Source organism: Bos javanicus, chromosome 8 (genome assembly GCF_032452875.1).
Source record: "Bos javanicus breed banteng chromosome 8, ARS-OSU_banteng_1.0, whole genome shotgun sequence".
Lineage (NCBI taxonomy): Eukaryota > Metazoa > Chordata > Mammalia > Artiodactyla > Bovidae > Bos > Bos javanicus.
The window spans coordinates 60,322,944-60,342,875 of record NC_083875.1 but is presented as its reverse complement, the minus strand read 5'-3'; the positions used below and the strand labels follow the sequence as shown (position 1 = coordinate 60,342,875).

At 49.3% G+C, this 19,932-nt stretch overlaps 2 protein-coding genes across 14 annotated transcripts in view; one reads left to right on the top strand and one right to left on the bottom strand.

Annotated features, from left to right (window-relative positions):
- Nucleotides 1-654: 654 nt before the first annotated feature.
- On the top strand, nt 655-10,969 carry CIMIP2B (ciliary microtubule inner protein 2B). Of its 4 annotated transcripts, none has more exons than XM_061426904.1 (7): nt 655-1,263; nt 7,516-8,983; nt 9,368-9,603; nt 9,679-9,884; nt 10,086-10,137; nt 10,214-10,411; nt 10,708-10,969. In XM_061426904.1, exons 2-7 carry the CDS (start codon nt 8,928-8,930, stop codon nt 10,794-10,796), a joined length of 837 nt encoding a protein of 278 aa, XP_061282888.1. In that variant the 5' UTR covers nt 655-1,263; nt 7,516-8,927; the 3' UTR covers nt 10,797-10,969. The 4 variants fall into 4 exon arrangements, with proteins under 4 accessions (XP_061282888.1, XP_061282887.1, XP_061282885.1 ...); XM_061426905.1 differs by having other exon boundaries at nt 659-1,263; nt 9,368-9,591; XM_061426903.1 differs by having other exon boundaries at nt 655-1,243; nt 9,368-9,884.
- Nucleotides 10,904-19,932, bottom strand: part of RUSC2 (RUN and SH3 domain containing 2) — a 61,892-nt gene continuing 52,863 nt past the window's right edge. For 5 of the 10 annotated variants that reach the window (XM_061426859.1, XM_061426858.1, XM_061426865.1 and 2 more), the window contains 10 exons: nt 16,359-17,021; nt 15,959-16,144; nt 15,657-15,797; nt 14,457-14,533; nt 14,074-14,248; nt 13,884-13,989; nt 13,165-13,211; nt 11,918-12,719; nt 11,687-11,824; nt 10,904-11,603 (listed from right to left, as the gene is read on the bottom strand). In XM_061426859.1, coding sequence (XP_061282843.1) covers nt 11,402-11,603; nt 11,687-11,824; nt 11,918-12,719; nt 13,165-13,211; nt 13,884-13,989; nt 14,074-14,248; nt 14,457-14,533; nt 15,657-15,797; nt 15,959-16,144; nt 16,359-17,021 — 2,537 coding nt within the window. In that variant the 3' untranslated portion in view covers nt 10,904-11,401. The remainder of the gene's footprint in view (nt 11,604-11,686; nt 11,825-11,917; nt 12,720-13,164; nt 13,212-13,883; nt 13,990-14,073; nt 14,249-14,456; nt 14,534-15,656; nt 15,798-15,958; nt 16,145-16,358; nt 17,022-19,932) is intronic. The other 5 variants (XM_061426864.1, XM_061426863.1, XM_061426867.1 and 2 more) reach the window with 1 other exon arrangement.

Genomic DNA, 19,932 nt, shown 5'->3' with positions numbered 1-19,932 from the left:
CGGAAGCCACTATGCCCTAGGCGAGTGGGTCTGGGGCGTCGGGGTCAAATGAGGTCAGGCCTGAGCTGAATAACCGAAGGGAATTAAGGGCTGATTGTGCGTACGCGCAGTTCAAATGTCTTTTAACTGCCCTGGGAGTCCTTTCTCCTCTCCCTCCCTCAGGTCACTGGCGGTTGACAACTCGGCTCAGGGAGCCGCAAGATTCCTGGGCTCAAAGGACACGCAGGGCTGAAAAATGGATCCTTCTGGCCTAGCCACAATCGGAGGCAGCCCAGCAACCTACCTACCTTCCCAGCCTCCGCCCTGGCCCAGCCTGCCCATTTCTCAGGTCTCGACCTTTACACCTTAAATCTCCGGACTCCCTGACACTTTCTACCTTCTCGGGGGGTGGTGATGCCCCGAGACTGCAGCGAGCCCTCGGCCAGCCCATTCCAAGTGTGGCCCCGACTCCTCCTCATCCATCCCGCCCCCCTCGAATAAAGTTCAGATTCCAGAGCCTGGTCAAGTGACCACCCAGCCTGCACCTTCCTTTTACTGTTTCGTCCGAATGCCCCTCTCTCTCAGAAGAGAAGACTCCACCTGTAGGGACGCCCCTCTAAGCTCAAGATCCCACCCCTTAGCAAAACCCCGCCCCTCAAGGAACTCTTCGGAGACTTCTCTCTCAGTGACACCTCTCAGTATGACACTGCCAACCAACATCAGTGTGTACCAGAACCCCTTAGTGTGACAGCCCTCCTTTGTGTGTTCCTTCTGCCCAGAGAGACCCCACCTCTCAGAGTGACTCCACCAGCCATTGTGACCCCGCCTCTCAACGTGACTCCTCCCCTCAGTGTGGCCCTTATCAGTGTGACCCCCTCTAGACAGGTACCGCCCCCATTACGTAGGAATCCGGTCCGCCGGCTCAGGCGGGAGGAAGTTCTGCCACCGGCCTCTAGAGCGGCGCGAGGTCCCGAGTGCGCACGCACCGTTCCAGGACCCGGTGCGCTCGCCGTACCCAACGCTTTCTCTTCTCCGCTGGCTCCTCCCTCCTGTCGTCGGCGGTATAGCCAATCATCGCCTGGAATGGGTGACGTCACACGATCCCGGTGACAGGTCTGGGAAGAGCGGTGGTGGGCATCGGTGAGCCGCTTGCCACCTAGCGGCGGAGTGGAGTCCGGCAGGAGCGGAGGCCGCGGGCCTGGGACGAAACAGTCTGCGACAGAGCTTGAGGGAGCAAGTCTGAATTCTTTTCAGAAACTCTAAAGTACTATTTTTATTTCTGTGGTAAGCTAAAAAGAAAATTAATTGCACAGTCCGCATCCGTGTGGGTGACTACCTTCTAACAGAGTCTTATCCCATATTTATGGAGTGAGAGCCTCGTACTACTTAATTGTTAAGAGCCAATGAGAAAAGAATAAAGCAGTCTTAAATTACAAACGGTGCAGGAGGATCGGGAGAAGGTCAGATGCTGTCTTAGTACAAGGGAAGTTTTCGCACAGGGTAGGAGAAAGAGCCAGAGTGATTCACAGCCCTTCCACTGCCAGTATAGACAGGCCATATGCATCATATTCATTCCTCCAGAGGCAATTTTGTCTCAGCAAAACAAGCTCATTTGTCACATTAGATGTTAACATCTACAATATTTCATTTGTAAGTTTGCTTTCTGTAGTTGAAATCTGTGAAAAGTGAAAGTGTGTCACTCAGTCGTGTCCCACTCTTTGTAATCCCATGACTATAGCCCTCCCGACAGGCTCCTCTGTCCGTGGAATTCTCCAGGCAAGAATACTGGAGCGGGTTGCCATTCCCTCCTTCAGGGGATTTTCCCAGCCCAGGGATGGAACCCCGGTCTCAGCATTACAAGCAACTTTTTACCGTCTGAACCAGCAGGGAAGCCCAATAAACACTAGGAATTTATGCTTCCTTTTGTTTAAGCAATATAATATTTTAATCTACTCATGTCTGACCCTTTACCGAAGTCTGAGAATATCCGTAGTTGGTAATAGTAATTCCAAGCAGAGGAGCCAGGTTGCCCGTTTAGACAGATTATTGTAGTGGTTGTATGGAGGCAGGAAGACTGATTAACAAGGAGGCACTGATGATGCTTCATTAAGGAGAGGATGAGGGACTGAACTAGGATAGGGATAATAGAAAAGGGGAGGAAGAAACATTCAACTAGAATGGGAAAACTTGCTGACAGACTAGTATCCAAAGCCAGTCAGTCCTGGGGAGGGAAAGAGCATCATTCAGGATAATTTTAAAATTTCTTGCTTAAATGACTGAGTATCAACTGAGATCAAGAATACAGGAGGAGGACAGGTTGGGGGCGGTAGGTAATTGTCATAAACAAAGGGGTCATGTGATGGAAAAGAAAACTATGAATGTGGATGCCATTATCCCAGTAGGGAGGGAGAAGTAGGCTGATAATGGACTTCTAGGGAACACCAGTAGTAATAAAGTGTAGGTGGACGAAGAGAAGTCTGTGAAGGAAACAGAAAAAACATGCTGAAATATAGGAAGAGATTTTTTTTGAGAGTGCATAAAATTCTTTTTTTAGAATAAAGTATAAGTGTTTATAATGTAATTTCAAATTCAAGTGAAACTGAAAGTTGCTGGTGTCCGACTCTTTTCGACCACATGGACTTTAGCCTGCCAGGATCCTCTGTCCATAGAATTCTTCAGGCCAGAATACTGGAGTGGGTAGCTGTTCCCTTCTCCAGGGGATCTTCCCAACCTAGGGATCAAACCCAAATCTCCCATACTGCAGGCGAATTCTTTACCATCTGAGCCACCTTCAATTTCAAACTTCTGTGTAAAAGGGTCAGGACCTTTACCTATTTTAAGAAGTACACATAGGGTATACACATACACATTTTGCCTTTTTTATTTAATTAAAATCATAATAAGGCTGTTTAGAATAGTGCTGACATATATTTACATTATAATATGAAACTCCAGTCTGTGACTGAACTAGCACTATATCTGTGTATTTGTCTAAATGGATACTTTTCACTGCCAATGATTTAACGAATAGTGGCAAGTGGAATCCAAGGAATGGAGAGTTTAGGAAAAGTGAAATAATGAAAAGTAGTGCAGAGAGGTATGCTAAGATGAGCTTGAAATGTTCCTTGAGTTGGGTTGCTAGAAGATCCTTTTGTTGTCATTTTTCAAACTTTTTAAGGTGGAAAATTCAAATGTGAAAAAAAGAGAATAGAACAATGAACCCTTATTTACCTTGGGTAAGACCATTTTGTTGGCGAACCATTGTTCAAAATCACTTACCCATGTCTCAGTTATACTGTTGCCATAAATGACTGGGTAGAAGTGAAAATATCTGCTTTTTTGTACCTTCTATGCCAGTGATTCTCCAGTAATCAGTTCATGGACAATCTTGTTTTATCTATACTACTGCTTTTCTCCCCCACCTAGTTATTTGGTGCATATTTCTGACATTATGTCATTTCATCAATAAATATTTCAGTGTGTTACCTCTAAAAGATACGGATTCTTCTTTAAAACAAAATCACAGTACCATGTCATACTTTTTTTAAAAAAATTACTTAATACCATCAAGCATCTAGCTTTTCATATTTCCCCCATTGAATTATATTCAGTTTTAAAAATTAATTTTTTAAAAAATATTTATTTATGTGGCTGTGCCAGGTCTTAGTTGTGGCACTCAGGATCTTCGATCTTTATTGAGGTGTGCCGTATCTTTAGTTGAGCATGTGGAATCTGGTTCCTTGATTAGGGATCAAACTTGGGCCCCCTGCATTGGGACTGCAGAGTCTTAGCCCCTGGACCAGCAGGGAAGTTCCCCAAATTGTTAATTTGATCAAAATCTACATAAGGTCCATACTTTGAGGCTGATATCTTTTAAACCTTTAACTCCATCCATTATCTCCCCTCCTCCATTTTGTTTTGTTTTGTTTTTTTCTTAAAGAAACCAGGTCATTTGTCCTTATAGAGTTTCTCAGAATCTGAATTTTGCTAAGCTTTTAGCATGTTCTTCAGTCCCCTGTATTTGCAGTAAAGTTGTAGAGACAATTAGATTTATATTTTATTATTTTGGCAAAACTAATTTGTAGGTGGTTTTAACACTTTTATCATGAGGTATATACAGTGTTGGACTTCCCTGGTGGCTCAGATGGTAAAGAATTGCCTGCAATGTGGGAGACCTGGGTTTGATCTCTGGATTGGGAAGATCCCTTGGAGGAGGGCATGGCAACCCACTCTAGTATTCTTGCCTGGAGAATCCCAAGGACAGAGGAGCCTGGTGGGCTACAGTCCATGGGGTCACCAAGAGACGGACTTGACTGAGTGACTAAGCAGACACACATATACAGTGGCAGTCTTTGTGATGTTAATAACCAATCACGCTTATTATCTGGACCAGGGTTTCTCAAACGTGGCACTATTGATATTTTTAAAAATTAGTTTATTTTGTAATTGGAGGAAAATTGCTGTTATCGACATTTTGGACTGGAGAGATTCTTTATAGTAGGAGGCTGTCCTGGTGCATTGTAGGGATGTAGCAGCATCCCTGGCCTCGACCCACTGAATGTCAGTAGCAGTTCCTCCAGTTGTGATGACTAAAATGTCATTTAGACATTGTCCCCCTGGGGGCAAAGTTGTTCCTGATTGAGAACTTTTCCTCATTAAACTACTTGTTACTCAGAGACATATTCATATGGGAAAGGCAAAAAAAAAAAAAAAAAGCTTGTTTCCCTTTTATTTTACCAGCTTTTAAAGTAGTGAGTCGGTTCTCTAGCATCCTCCAACAGTGACCAATGAGGTGTTTTTTTTTAGTATCATCATAAACTCATAATTTAATACATATATGATGTGTCTTAATCACTGGCAATTAAAAAAAGTTTTTGATTTTTAAACTGTCCTATTTTGGCCACTGGACACATTCAAGTTGGCTTCTGAGTCCTTTTCACATGACTCTTAAGGTTTCTTGCTCTTTGATATAATAAAATGTTCTAGGCTCATTTTGTGAATTGCTAGACTGGAGCTGCTATCAGTTATTTTTTCCAATGATTAATGATTCCTTTTCATTGGAAATGGTATTTAGAAACCTCAATATGGGTAATTTTTGTGTGACCTTAGGAAGAGCAGTTAAATGGATATATGCATATCCTATTCCTTTTAAAACAGTCCCCTCCACTCTCTCTTTATTTTGAAAAAATTCCAAACATGCAGAAAAGTTGAAGGAATACAGAATGAACATCTGTATGTGCATGCTAAGTTGCTTCAGTCGTTCGTGTCTGACTCTTTTCAACCCCATGGACTGTAGCCTGCCAGGTTCCTCTGTCCATGGGGATTCTTCAGTCAAGAATACTGGAGTGGGTTGCCATGCCCTCCTCCAGGGGATCTTCCCTACCCAGGGATTAAACCTGCATCTCCTGCAACTTCTGCATTGCAAGTGGATTCTTTACCGCTGAGCCACCAAGGAAGTCTGAACAACTATATACCCTCAGTTCAATTCAACAATTGTTATTTTGTTATGTTTGTTCTGTTTCTCTCTGATATAATATTGTATGGTGTGGTATTTGATATAGTATGATTATATTGTACTATTTAGTATAATTTTTTATTGTACCATTTGAAAATACATTGCAGGCATTATGACATTTCATTAGTATTATCTTCCAAGGTAATTTTCTGTGTAACCATAATACCATTATCACATCTTGAATTACTTTCTTCATTTAGTTTCTTTATTTTCTTTTTTTTTTTTTTTTTGTGGGGGTAGGGGGGGCGCTTGTATGATCTTAGCCCCCCAACCAGGGATCTAACCCAAGCCCTTAGCAGTGAGAGCTCAGAATCCTAATCACTGGACCATCAGGGAATTCCCCTTCCTTTAGTTTTTTGATTCTCCTATTTTATTGGCTCCTTCTGGGGCTCTTTTGCTGATTCTTCATTATGCATTATTTAGCTACCTTATCCTACTCAATGAGGTAGTAACATTAGCTTACCATTTTATAGATGAGAATACTGGGGTCTGATGAGATGAATTTAGCCAGGGTCTGTATCTCTAGTGATTAGAATTTGAACTAGTGTTTTTGTTTTGTTTTATATTATGATGCCTTTGACTCTAAGTAAAAGAGAACTTAGAAGTGGCCTTAACAATAATGAAATCACTTCATAAGAAGGTTGGTTAATTCTGAGATTCTACATTACCATCAAGGATCTAGGCCTTTCTATTCTACCATCCACCCTGGGTGGATTAAGGCTTTGTCTGGAGGTTAGCTTACCTTTCCACAAGATTTATGATTCCTGCCAAAGTTCCAACATCACATTCACAGAATTTCTCGAGGCAGGAAAAGATATTCCTTTTTGTCCAACTCTCTTTCCCTAATTTGTTGTGCATCTTTTTTAAGAGCAAAGAAACTTTCCCTAGGACGCTCCTTCATCCCACCAGACTTGCCCTCATATTATCCAGATTGCCACAAGCCCACACCTAACCAGTCATTGGCAAGGGGAACGGGACCACTATGATGGGCTTAGACTAATCAAGACTCATTCCTATGGCTGGTTCCGAGCTTCCCTGAAGCTCCTGACTGCTTGGCAGAACAAAATTGAAGTCCTATTAGGAAGAAGGGAGATGGGGGTAGGGAATAGGTATGAAGTGTGCAACCAACAGTGTCTGTTACAGAATCCAGGTTGTTAGCCTTGACATATTTCTGCTATTCTAGGCTCTGCCTTCAGCTCCCTCCCTCACTCTAGCATAGTTCCTGTGAGCCACGCCCCCTACAATTCTAGCTCTCATGACACATACCAAGGTTGTCCTTGGCAGAACAGTGAGGAACATGAAATTTATTCTTTGGTGCCCAGTGCTCTTGTGCAAGCCAAAGAAGTCAGTGACACATGCTTGGTTAGCCCTGGCACTGGCAGTGGAGGGGGAGGGGAGGAGGGCAGAGGCTCTGCCTCCTGGAAAGGTAGCATCCCCCAGATCTCTTTTTCTTGATCTGTACTTCTCTTAGAATCTGAATGGTTTCATAACAAATTCTAATTTGCCTCCTAGTTTTAACATTACCTTCATATCTCCTTCCCCTGAACTCTCACATTCACTGATCTCCCCTTTGTATTAGAAGTTTAGAGATAATACTAAACAATTGGAAATGAAATTAAGTTTTAGTAGCTGTGTGCCAGGTGCTGGGGTAAGTCTTTTCACACACATTATCTGACTGTATTCTTTTTTTTTAAATTAATTTATTTTAATTGGAGGCTAATTACTTTACAATATTGTAGTGGTTTTTGCCATACATTCACATGAATCAGCCATGGGTGTACATGTGTTCCCCAACCTGAGCCCCCGCTCCCACCTCCCTCCCCATCCCATCCCTCAGGGTCATCCCAGTGCACCAACCCTGAGAACCCTGTCTCATGCATCGAACCTGGACTGGCGATCTGTTTCACATATGATAATATACATGTTTCAATGCTATTCTCTCAAATCATCCCACCCTCACTTTCTCCCACAGAGTCCAAAAGACTGTTCTTTACCTCTGTCTTTTGCTGTCTTTCATATAGGGTCATCGTTGCTGCTACTAAGTTGCTTCAGTCATGTCCGACTCCGTGCGACCCCAGAGACAGCAGCCCACCAGGCTCCCCCGTCCCTGGGATTCTCCAGGCAAGAACACTGGAGTGGGTTGCCATCTCCTTCTCCAATGCATGAAAGTGTAAAGTGAAAGTGAAGTCGCTCAGTTGTGTCTGACTCTTAGCGACCCCATGGACTGCAGCCTACCAGGCTCCTCCGTCTTCTTTCTAAATTCCATATATATGCATTAGTATACTGTATTGGTATTTTTCTTTCTGACTTCACTCTGTATAATAGACTCCAGTTTCATCCACCTCATTAGAACTGATTCAAATGCATTCTTTTTAATGGCTGAGTAATATTCCATCGTGTATATGTACCACAGCTTTCTTATCCATTCATCTGCTGATGGACATCTAGGTTGCTTCCGTGTCCTGGCTATTATCAACAGTGCTGCGGTGACTGACTGTATTCTTAACAGCATCTTGGTAGGCTAGGCTATTTTAACTTTCTTGTTAAGAGTTTAGGGATTTTAGGTTCAGAGGGAGCCACCTGCTTACAGCTAAAGGCCGCTAACTATTAGGAGCTCATGGCTGCCTGACCTCACACCCATGCCCTTTCCCCTACCCCACCACTCTGGCTTCATGGTTTTTATTGTTACAAAGCATGTTTGTATACATTAATCTGAGGCTTGCAACAGTGGCAGGGTGAGTAGTAGTACCTGCATTTTATAAATGAGGATGGGAGGCTTCAGATACTAAATGACTTGCCCATAGTCTCATAGAGCTTAGCTATTCTGACTCCTGCTCCTCTGTACCTTCTGCTGTTGTAGTGTGTGCCCGGCAGAGCAGGGCATATTTGTTGAGTGGATGATGATATGGATTATAGCAGTAATTCTTGTCAAGTTCTATTATTAAAAATAAACAATGTCACTGCTTAGAGGTCTCTTGGTTCCTTTTTCCCCTACCACCTCCCCTCTGGGCTTTCCTAGGAAATCACCTTCAACCAAGACTGAGAGAGAGGAGAACCCACATCTCCTCAGACAGGTGCTCAGAGAGGGGCTTAGGAATGGCTCAATGGATCTATCAGGTTTTGCTCCCCTGCCTCCCACTCGAGGGCTTCCTTGGTCCTGCAGCGCGGAGGCTGTCTGTACTCAGCCTTCTCCCTGCCCCCAGGTGGCAGGACTGCCTTTGTTCAGGAGCAGACAGACCAGCAAGCCTCTGCTTTCCTGGTCTGCTGGCCTTGGCCCTGGCCGTCATCACACCAGGGCCCCCTCCCCTCTCTCCTGTCTGAGCCCCGCCTCCTGCCGCTGACTCAGCCTCCCAGCCCTGGACACAGTCAGTACACAGAGCCCAGAGGCTGAGCTCAAAGAGAAACAAAAGGAACTGCCTGGGTCCCCTTGGCTATGGCCAGCACCTTCATACCAGGACTGAACCCCCAGAACCCTCATTATATCCCGGGGTAAGAGCATACCCGTTGCTTCTGGGAGTAGGGGTAATAAGGATATAGAGTTGTGCCACCTCGACCTTGGGGGCCAAGTGGACATTGTGGTATGGGCGGCTTATGGATGGGTTATCTATGATGTCTATGATGTTGGATGGAAAAGGAAAAGCAAAGGAATAGTAGGAACCGGGCCTGCTGTGAAGCTTTGTGTTGTACTCTCCATGGCAACAGGGTAACAGCCGAGGGGAAGGTTGAAAACCCAGACAGAGAACTAAGAAATGCCTGCTCCAAATATACACACAGTTGAGTCCAGAATGAGCAGGGCCTCTGCGGTCTCTGCTCCTCTGTCTGGGGATGGTGAGGCGGGGGACTCGAGGTGAGCGGGTGAGACTTGTGCTGCAGGTACACTGGACACTGCCCACTACTTCGGTTCAGCATGGGCCAGACCTACGGACAGATGACTGGGCAGCTACTTCGCGGCTCTCCTGGCCTCGCCTGGCCCCCTGCCCACCGCACACTTCTGCCTCCCATTCAGCCTCCAAGATCCCCCGAGCCTCGCAGGAGAAGCCTGCCTGTCAGGCCTGGACACGAAAGGCTCAGCTCCAGCATGGTCCCCGGGTACACAGGTTCGGACACAGGTATGAACAGGGGCCCCCATCCCAGAACACGGGCCCCACACTCTAATGCATCTTCTTTGCCCCCTGCCCACCTAGGTTTTGTGCCACAGGCACAGTTCATCTTTGCCAAGAACTGCAGCCAGGTCTGGGCTGAGGCTCTGAATGGTTTTACTCAGAGGAGCGGAGGACAGGGGAGTCAGGAGCTGCCCAAAGAGGCCAAGGGAGAAAAAGATGTGGAGAAAGACCAAGAGCCAAAGCCGGAGGCGGAAAAGGAGCCGGAGCTGGGGCAGGAGGCGGAACAAGTGAGATGAGAAGGCTGAGGCAGAGTCCAGTGGTGGGAGTGGGGAGCCCTTACCCCTGTGTGGCCAGGCCTGTGGTGGCCATGTGTAGTCTGGCTGTGGGTACAGGGCCAGACCACCAGCTCCATTGCCCTGGGAGCTTGTGTTATAACCCAGGGGCTGAATTTGTTTGCCGTTTCTCCTCTATCAATTTATCCTCACAAGGCTTCCCCCTATTCCATGGATGACAGAGACCCTCGCAAGTTCTTCATGTCAGGTGAGAGGATGTGGGTAACGACCAAAGGCCTGGGGGTGTGCCCAGAAGGTACCGACTGAGTGTTCCCACCCCCCAGGCTTCACTGGTTATGTGCCCCGTGCTCGCTTCCTCTTCGGCTCCAGCTTTCCTGTGCTCAGCAACCAGGCGCTGCAGGAATTTGGAGAGATGAAGTCACCGGGCAGGTCCCAGAAGGATCCTAAGCATCTCCCTGCACTGTCCCGGACCTACCCTCAGCACCTGGGCCTTTTACCTAAATACGGGGGCTATGTGCCAGGTGAGGATGGCCCAGGAAGGAGGCTTTGGGGACTGGGATATTTGTGTGTGTATGTGTGTGAGTGTGAGTGAGTGATAGGTGGAGGTGGTTTGGGGGATGGGAACTAGTAGATACAGGGAGGGGTCCTTGGATCGTGAGGTTCAGCTTTATCACTGGGCAGAAAAGGAACTGACATAGCTCCTAGTGGGGAGTGGGGACCAGAGTTTGGAGGATAACTTGGAGGTTCTGGGTAACTGGCTGAGAAATAACTTTTCTGTGCCTCTGGCTACAGATGACAGACTCTTTTGGCTACACAGGGTATAAGTTCCAGTTCGGCCGCACGTATGGGCATCTCACCCAGGATGCTCTGGGTCTCAGCACCCTCCAGAAGCAGCTCCTGGTATAGGTACCTGGCATTTAAGTTCTCTCTTCCCTTGTCGTCCTATCCCAGCCATCCTTTTGGAAAGAAGAAAGGCGGGTTGGCCGGTGGGAGGAAGCACAAAGAGAGAACAGTTTGGAGGCCGAGCACCTTTTTTATTAATAGGTGTAATAAATAAATAAATAAATACATAAACAGAAGCCTGGGCTCCTCCTCCCTCCTTGACCACCAGGCACTGGCCACAGCCTATTTACAGCTGGGGGCTTAGGGAACTGGCCCCAATACTGTCACCCAACCTCCTCACCACCTGGCCGAGGGAACCCTGCAAGTGGGCCTTCTGGTCACCTCCCTCCACAGGGAAGTACCTGTCTGCACCCATGGGAGGACTGGCCAGATTGGCTGGGGAGACTCTGGCAGCCCAGTGCTGCATCCCTTCCCTCCTCTCCTGGGGGGAGGTCCGGACAAGGTCACTGGGACAGGTAATGGGGAGTAATTAATACTGAGCACAGGGATATGCGGCCCCCAGCTCTCTGTCTACTCTCTGTAACCAGGCCAGACGGCTTGGGAAGCGCTCTTAGGCGATGAGCCTGGGGGCTGTGAGGGTCCCTGAGGCCGCCAGCATGCACAGGGCCTCAGTTCTGGCTGCTTCCAGGGCTTGGACTTGGAGTTGGGGTCAGAGTCACGTAGGCCAGGGGCACCAGGCCGGTGTCAGGGCCGCGGCTGCAGCGCAGCCAGTCCGCCCCGGCTGGCCCCAGCACCCGCAGGGTGTCTCCCTTGCGGAAGCTCAGCTGTCCAGGACCTGTGGCCAGATGGTGGCACAGCGCCTTCACCTCACTGGGGAGACAACAAATGGAGGTCAGAGAAAGCCCATCCCGAGCCAGCCTCTGCCCCCCAATCCTCCAGTCTCCCCTGCTCACCATGGAGGCTTGGAAGGCAGGCCTGGAGAGGGTGGCTCCTGCAGACTGTCCTTGGGCTCTGGCTCCCGGCGGGCACCCACTGTTTGTGCCACGAGCTGGAACACAGACTTGTCCAGGCTGAGCCAGTCCGAGGGCAGCCTAGGGGACAGTGGCCAGGGCTCTGGCTCCATCTGTGCCCGTCTTAGAGCAGGCTCTCCCACCCTCTAGTTTCCACCAGGGGCCAACTCTTACCTATTTGTGGGTCGGGCCTCCCGCTGAACCTTCCGGGACCCAAAGAGGTGTCCCCACTTGATGCCCCCTGGTGAAGGTTCAGATGCTCCTTCCTCATTTTCTGCTGTGGGGGCAGCGGACCCCTCCCTCTCCCGGCTCCGCCTCAGCTCCGCCAGTACAGAATCAGGGGGGCTCCCCATCCAGAAGGGCCAGCCCCTCTCCCGGCCGAGGGCCTCCTCAGGGGCAGGGCAGGCCTCCGCTCCCTCCACGACTCCCTCTCGGGGGGGTGGCCCCACGCCTCCTGCCCCTTTCTTTTTCTCACTGCTGTTACCAATGCTGCTACCTCGGGGGAACCTAGAGCCCTCGCTGGAGCCATCGATGTAGACCTGGGAGCTCTGCATGAGCTGGTACCACCAGCCAGCCTGCCCACTTCGGGCCCACCTGCCGCGCCCTGAGCTCCCGGCCGCCTCTGTCTCCTCCTCTTCCTCCTCCTCTTCTCCACCTTCTGGGGCACCCACACCCTTCACCCGCTCCCCGGGGGCTGCCCTGTCCACATCTCCAGGGCCGTCCTGGCTGCGGGAGCGGGCCAACTGCAGGGTCGAGTGGGCGGACAGCAGCAGGTCTTGGGACACTCGCAGCAATTCCTTGTGCTGCCGCTGCTGCTGGCCGCTCTGCAGCAGCCGGTGCTGAAACAGCAGGTCTAGGCTGAAGGGCAGGAGGGCCAAGGGTTGCAGCAGCAGCAGCAGCTCCTCAAAGAGGCCAGGGCACACTGTATGCGCTGCATTCAGGAAGCCCCACGGCTGGTAGTGGGTCTGGATGATATCTAGGGGAGAAAGACAGAGGGACTGAGCCACATAGAGAAGCAGAGCCTGGCCTGGGGTGGGCCTCGGAAAGGCAAGCTGGGCAGAACCATCGCATGCTGCTGGGCAGGCTGTGCCACTGAGCTGCACTGTGGTGTCAACAATGCCTCCGGAAGTTGTGCGGTGAACATGCTCCATCAGCTTAAGCAGCAACCTTGAGTTCAGAGGAGAGGCTCCTGGCCACCCTGACTTCCAGATTGCCTGAGTATCCTCCTGGCTCCCAGGCTCTAACATAACAGAGGCTGGGAAAGGACTTGGGTAGAAGCCCAAGCCTCGAGATGAAAGCTTGTGTGGTTCTCCTCCCCACCTCTAGACTCTGCAAAGACAGCAGTGCCGCCGCCCCCTCTTAGTCCTCCCAGGACTGGCCTGTATTGAGTTGGCAAGACAGAGCAGGGTTCTGAGTGTTACCTTCGTGGTTATAGAGGTGATTAAACCAGAACTCCAGGGACCGGATGCTGCAGGGAGAGAGATGAAGAGTTGAGTCTTGTGTGGCTATAGCCAGATCGTGACGTACAAAGGAGACAGATATGGGGGGGTCAGACATACAGCAAAGGTACAGGTGAACATCTCCTTTCTATGGCAGGGGTAGTTTCATGTTACATGGTTCTAGAAACTCAGAGGGGATGTAGGTGGGGGTGATTCACAAGCCAATCACTTCTTAGGATGGGGTTGACTTGCCCATGATGGAAGAAGTCAGGGCAGCTACTGAATGAGAGGACAGGGCAGCTCAGGGCCAGAGGGGGTGACCCTGGCTCATACTCGAGAAAGAAGGATACTATGATATACGTGCCAAGGTGGACTGGGTCAAGCAGGATTCGGAAGCAGTGCTGGAACTGAGAGGTTCAGGGTTACAATACCCATGGAGACAGAACCAGATTAATTTCCAAATTAGCCAGATTATAGATTTATAAAAGCAGAAGCCTGTATTGGTGGTCAGAGTCACGGGTCTGGTGGGAAACCTGTGACCCACTAAGAGAGGCTGTAGCAAGGTGGGGAGAAAGTGGGCCTGAGCCTGGCCACAGATCCTGCAGATTCACCCTTTCTGATTCAGTCTAGGGAGTTGGTTCTTCAGAGGTGCTGGGGCCCAGGGGAGGGGGCTGGTGGGCTGCAGATTTCCACACACTCACTTGAGCAGGCCAAGGATGAAGGCGTTGAAGCGCATGGTGTGACTGGTGAGCTCTGGGAACTGGCTGACTTTGTTGTACAGGCCGTGCAAGACCTTGGTGGATGGGCCTGGGAGGAAGCCAGAGTTGGAGGTCACCATCTTTGGAACCCTGAAAATTCAGCTTGGGCTTCTTCCCTTGCCACAGCACTGACCTAGCTGTGTGGAGGCCTCCACCACACTCCATGGTGTGTTCTTACGTTGCCCAATGATGACGTCCAGCACAAAAGACTTGAGTCCGTCCTCCAACACCGCCTGCACCGCAGGGCACAGGTACTTCAGAACCAGGTGACCCACATTGGGGCTCACAGAACTGTTCCCCAGCTTCGCCTGTGGATGCAGCAGGGAAGTACAGGGAATTAATTACCTGCAACCTTGGTCCTTTCTGACTGCCTTAGTCCTTATGGTACTTCTCTCGTGGTCCCCGTCCCTGAGGACCCAACTCTGAATTCTGGGGGAAGGAGAGCAAGGGATGGGGGTGGCACAGGATAGGTGACGGTCAGCAGGACAGAGCTCAGCTCTTCAGTCTCTCGCCTACCTTGACCCCGGGATCCCGGCTTGTGCCAAAATGGGCCACAATGAGGTCCACAGCAGTGTTGACAGCTTTCACCAGCCCTGCAAGTGAGAATTTGATGCGCCAGGTCCCTAATGAGTCCCCAGGCAAGTTGGCTGGGAGTGGGCCCTCAGTGGGGAGAGGGAAGGGCTTACACACACACATATATTCTCTCTCTCTCTCTCTCTCTGTCCCTGCATAGGTACCACAGGCCTTGGCTTCTTCCTGGTTTTACCCACTTCTCAAGTCCTTCCTGTTTTAACCTCTCTGCCAAGACCCACCCCAACGACCCCATTAAGACACTCAACGTACTCACTTCCTTGCCCTCTTACTTCAAACCTGGATCAGTCTAACTCTCCATCCTCTCCACTCTGAGAAACCAGGCTATTGGCTGCTGTTGGAGAAAGTCCAAGGCTGTTCATCCAGGGCCTGGGAAGGGTACTTCTTTGATGCGTGCCTTGCAGCACCCTCTGCTATGCCCTCAGGTTGCCATGCCAAATCTTTACCCCTCTTCTCAAGCCCTTGGTTCTACTTCACTCAGAGAACAGAGGCCACTGGTAATGAATTCAACTTCCCATCCAAAAGACGGGACTACATCACAACTATCCTCCTTCCCACCTGCCCTCCCTTACTTCCTTTCCATCTTGGAGGAAGGTGGCCATTCCCCTTCTTGCCTAAGGTTCTTCCCTCTCGATGCTCTGAGTCCCCTGCTCTGTCTCTGCAAGGGACTTTAGCTTCATCTTTCTCCCTTTCACAAGCTCCTTCTCTTCAGCCCACAGTTATGCTCAATCTTCTCCTTATCATCTCATTTAAACGGCTCTGCTAAATAGACTGGTTCCTTGTCAGTCCTCATCTGATTAGATCATGCTTATCCAAGCCACCTTGTCCTGTAGCCCTTGAGCTCCCCTGGTATAGCACACAGGTGTCTCCCTCCCTACACATAGCTCCCTGAGGGAGGAGACTGGAGACAGTCTAAAGCATCTGATAAATGACTGTTGCTCACTTGCAGATACTCATGATTCATAGTACAGACTTCTGCCTCTTGCCGCAAAGCTTATGCTAATTCCCTCCCAGCACTTGGAGTTCTAAGACAGGGAAATATTCTGAAGGGCTAGAGAGTTGGGCCACAGGCATAAAAAGGTAGTAACAGCAGATTTCCGGTCTTGAGCTAGGAATGATATTCACCTTTTTTCTGAAGCACGTCAATGGATACAGCCTCTGAGCTGCCATCTGGGGACAGGCAAAACTCAGCGGGGGGCTTCTCAGTCAAGGAGAAAGGGTCTTGGAAGTCAGGGCAGGTTAGTGGTAACGGCTTCACTACTTGACCTGGAAAGAAGAGAGAAATCAATCCCAAGCAATTATCTTCCTGAGTGGCAGCTCAGGTCTGTGTCTCATGTCCTCTGAGATGTGTTCTTTTGGGACTGACCCCTTCCCTCCCAGCTACAGGGAAGCCTGCCCTGGGTTTGCTGGGGACTTGGCCCACACACCATTCAGCCGGCAGTTCAGATGACCAGCAGCACCGAGGGAGCCGGGGAACTCAAAGATGGGGTTCCTTCGGGCCAGCCGAGCATCCTGTGGCCTTCGGTCTAGGCTCCCTGACAAACCAGGGGGCCCTAGAGGGTTCTTCCTCCTGTATTCTCGCCACTTGAGTGCTTGAGGGGATAGGTGGTTGGCTGAAATCAGGAGAGATTAGCAGAAGAGACAGGAAATAGTTAAGAGACAGCATTTCATACCCACCCAGTGGGCCTGTATAAAACCGGAGGGTTGGGGTATTAGCTACAGTTGCACACAATGTAACCTGTGACCCCATGTGGAGTACAGGCTATCATTCAAAGGGGAGGTAGACTGCCTGGGGTGGGAAAGAGGGGTGGGCAGTGAGCTTCATACCATTACTGGGCCTGGAAGCCATGCTGCCCTCGCCACCTCCCCGGGCCAGGCTCTCTGCTCGGCCGAGGCTAGATCTCCAGGAGCCCAGAGGAGGCAAGCTTCCTGTCCCATGGAGCCGGTACTCAGCCAAGGTCAGTATCTTCGGATCCTCCTTCTGCGGCTGCTGGGAGACGGCAGGCCGGACAGCAGGAGGACAGGAAAGGCCCCATGGAGGTGGGCTTTCTGTGGCTGTGGCCTGCTCTGGGAGAGGGGAGCACGAAGTGGAGGCTGAAGAGTCGGTGCTGGGCCCAAAGGGGCCAGTACTCCGGATGGGGGAGTAGCTGCCCAGGGGTGATGGCCGCGAGGTCTCTGGCTCAGGCCTGGCTTTCCTGGCACCCCTGTGGGTGGGCGCCTGTGGCTCTCCTGAAGGAGCTGGGCCTGGGCCTTGAGCAGTGGGGGCAGCTGCGGGGGCAGGCTGCGGTGCACGGCTGCAGCCTGAGAGGCTGTAGAGCTGGGAAAGGCTGTGCAGGGCCCGGGCCTTGGCCAGCTGCTTGGGGAAGTGGTGCTGGAACACGAACGGCTGGATGGGCAGCGTGGTTGGCCTCTGCTCCTTGCTGTAGCGAAGGACCGGTCGGCTCTCAGCACCACCCCCTGCGGCAACAGGGATGGAGAAGGAATCAAACACTGCAATCACATGAGAGGAAGCAAAGAAGCAGTCAGGAGATGATGCTCACCAGGGAGAGTGAGAGGGGCAGGACCTGGGCTGGAGGAGCTGAGTAGGGTAGGGGTAATTGTGGATTGTGCCACTGCTTCTCCCATCTTCTCCTGGTGTTTTCACGATATTGACTTGTCTCTTGGCTGTTCAGCCCTTCTTCTTTTTCTTGACTTCAAATGTGGGTGCATCTTAAGGCTCAATTCTTATATTTCCCTTTACACTTTTTTCCCCTGCATTGCTCATGTTCAGACAGTCATATAGGTGACTTCTGAACCCAAGGCTTTAGCCTCAACCTTTCTCTTGATCTCTAGATCATTCTGCTTTAGGTTTCTGTTTCCAATTAAAATTTGCTATTTAAAATACCTCATTCATTCTCCTGATGATTTCCATTTCTGCCAATGGCAGAACCACCATTTTCTTTGTGAAAGTGAAAGCGTCACTTAGTCATGTCCAACTCTTTGTGACCCCCAAGGACTGTAGCCTGCTAGGCTCCTCTGTCCATTGGGATTCTCCAGGCAAGAATACTGGAGTGGGCTGCCGTTTCCTTCTCCTTTGTATCTAAGGTCTAAAGGCCTGGAGTCAGTCACATATTTTCAGTGTCAAGATGTTAATTTACTTCAAGCTTCCACCCATCATCCCCTCATCAACTACAGCCCACATATTTCATTCTTGATCAAATCTAACCATAATAAAATATTTCTTTACTTGCTGCCAGAATCAGCTTCCTGTCACCCAATCTACCCCAGTCATACTCTTCACTGATCCTAGCATTGGAACCCCAGAGTCCACATCTGCTCCCTCCACACAGAGGTGTGTTTACCAAGGCTGGTCCTCTCCTGTTCTTTCAGCCAATCTTCTAGTCAGTGTCCCACAAAACATGTGTCTCAGAACGAAACACAACACTCCAACACTGCACAGAGGCCAAGTCTTTGCCTATGGGTTGTGCTTCTAATTAAACACAGCGCACTGTCAACACCCGAATAAACACAAGGTGGCGCTATAACCGCCCAATCACCTGAAACCCTGGGTGTGGCTCACTCGCACCCTGGGTTCAACAGCTCTGAAGCAGGAGTTAGTATCCATAGTTAAAAGACCTGGGCATTGGAAGTTTAGAGATTAAGTCATTTGCCCAAGATCACACAACTAGGAAGTGGCAGAGCTAGAATTCTGCCTAAGTCAGAGTTTGGCTTTGGGGCTAATGTTCTCTCTGCCACATCGCACCACACATGAAATGGTATGAGGCTGGATTTTCCTACTCCTCATCTTTCTGCATTTATTTACTTCGGCGAGTCTTAAGGGGATGGTGACCACAACCCCATAAAGCAGGTGTTTCAGAACCACTCTCCGTGGGCATTTCCAGACTATACTCTCCTGCCAGTCCCAGTCAGGGCTTAGCAAACAGCCCTTGTCAATCTCCCTTGCTCACTATGCTCCAGTCATACCTTCTTCGGTCCTTAAACATGTCAAGTTCATTAACATCTTGGGGTCTTGTATACTGCTGTTCCTTCTGCCTGAAATCAGCTAGGCATCAACTCAAGCATCACCTCCTCCTCAAGACCTTCTGTGATTGTCCCAGTGCCTCAGGCAAGTCATGCTCTCATCACCCTGTTGTATTTCCTTTTTAGCCATTTTTCACTGTCAGAAATTATCTTATTTGTTTATTGTCCATTACTCCTTATTAGGATTCTGGAAAAGCAGGGATTTTTAAATTGTTCTCTGCTGTATCCCCAGTGCCTAGAATGGATCTTGGTATATGGTAGGTACTGAATAAAAGCCACGAACGAATCCTCACTGGCACGCTTGGTTCAGTATGGTCTCGCTACATCCAAATCTTCTTACACGGACCAGCTCACTTCTTAGAACACCAGTTCTATTTCCTGTGGCTCTGCTGCCCACAGAACAAAGTCTCATCTCAGGCAGGTTGGTGGCCACCCCTGTGGCAAATGCGCTACCCTCCGCATTGACACGGCTCTTCCCACCCCTTTCCCATCTTTAAGCACACTGCTTTTCCCGCTGGCAATGTCTTTGTCCTCTCCACTTATTTAAATATCTAATTTCAAGCCTGAGCTGACCCTGGCTATCAGACTGGGCCCTCCCAACCTCAGCTTTACTGTACATGCTATATAGAGTATGTTTGAATTAGACTATCTATTCCTACTCTTTTAAAATTCCTCCCTGCTGAGTTCTCAGGGTAGGTTTGAGGCAGAGGAGGAAGACTGGGAAAGGGGGAGGGGTGACTACAGTGGGGAGCGGGTATCAATTCTACCCTCTGGGAATACAGGGGAAAAGGTTTCTCCTGTTCTTTGAGACAGCCCTTAGAAACACTGGAGATAGAGATCGCATTCACTCAAGTCCATGTTGCAGGCAACAGAGCCCCAGTCCCTCAGTTCCCTCTTAAAATGGAGCGCCCAGAATCCCAGGTGGGCCCTAAGGTTCACAGGAGTGGAGGGGACTATCAACTCCTCCCTTCTGGAGTCTATAAATGAATCCAGCCATTTTAACTTTTTAGAAGCCCTTCCTAACTGCTGACTCATTCTGAGTTTGCAATCAATTATTAATAAATATCCCAAATCAAGAAGAACACTTACATATCAAAGTTCATACTGGTCCTTGAAAGAACAAAACGTTTTTTTCCAGACTAGATAAAATCCTCTTAAAATCTAGATTCTGTTGCTCAGAATCTCAAAGAGATCTCACTTCTTTTGTCATTCATGAATTCATCATTTTTTGATTAAAAATAAAAAAGTTGTACAGAACAAAAAGAAAAGCCCACTGGAGATTTATGGAACAAAAGTCTTATATTATTATGAAAAATCTTATCTGATAGCAAAAACACTTTTAAAGCCTCTTCTCCCATATCTGATCAGGACTGACCTTGTC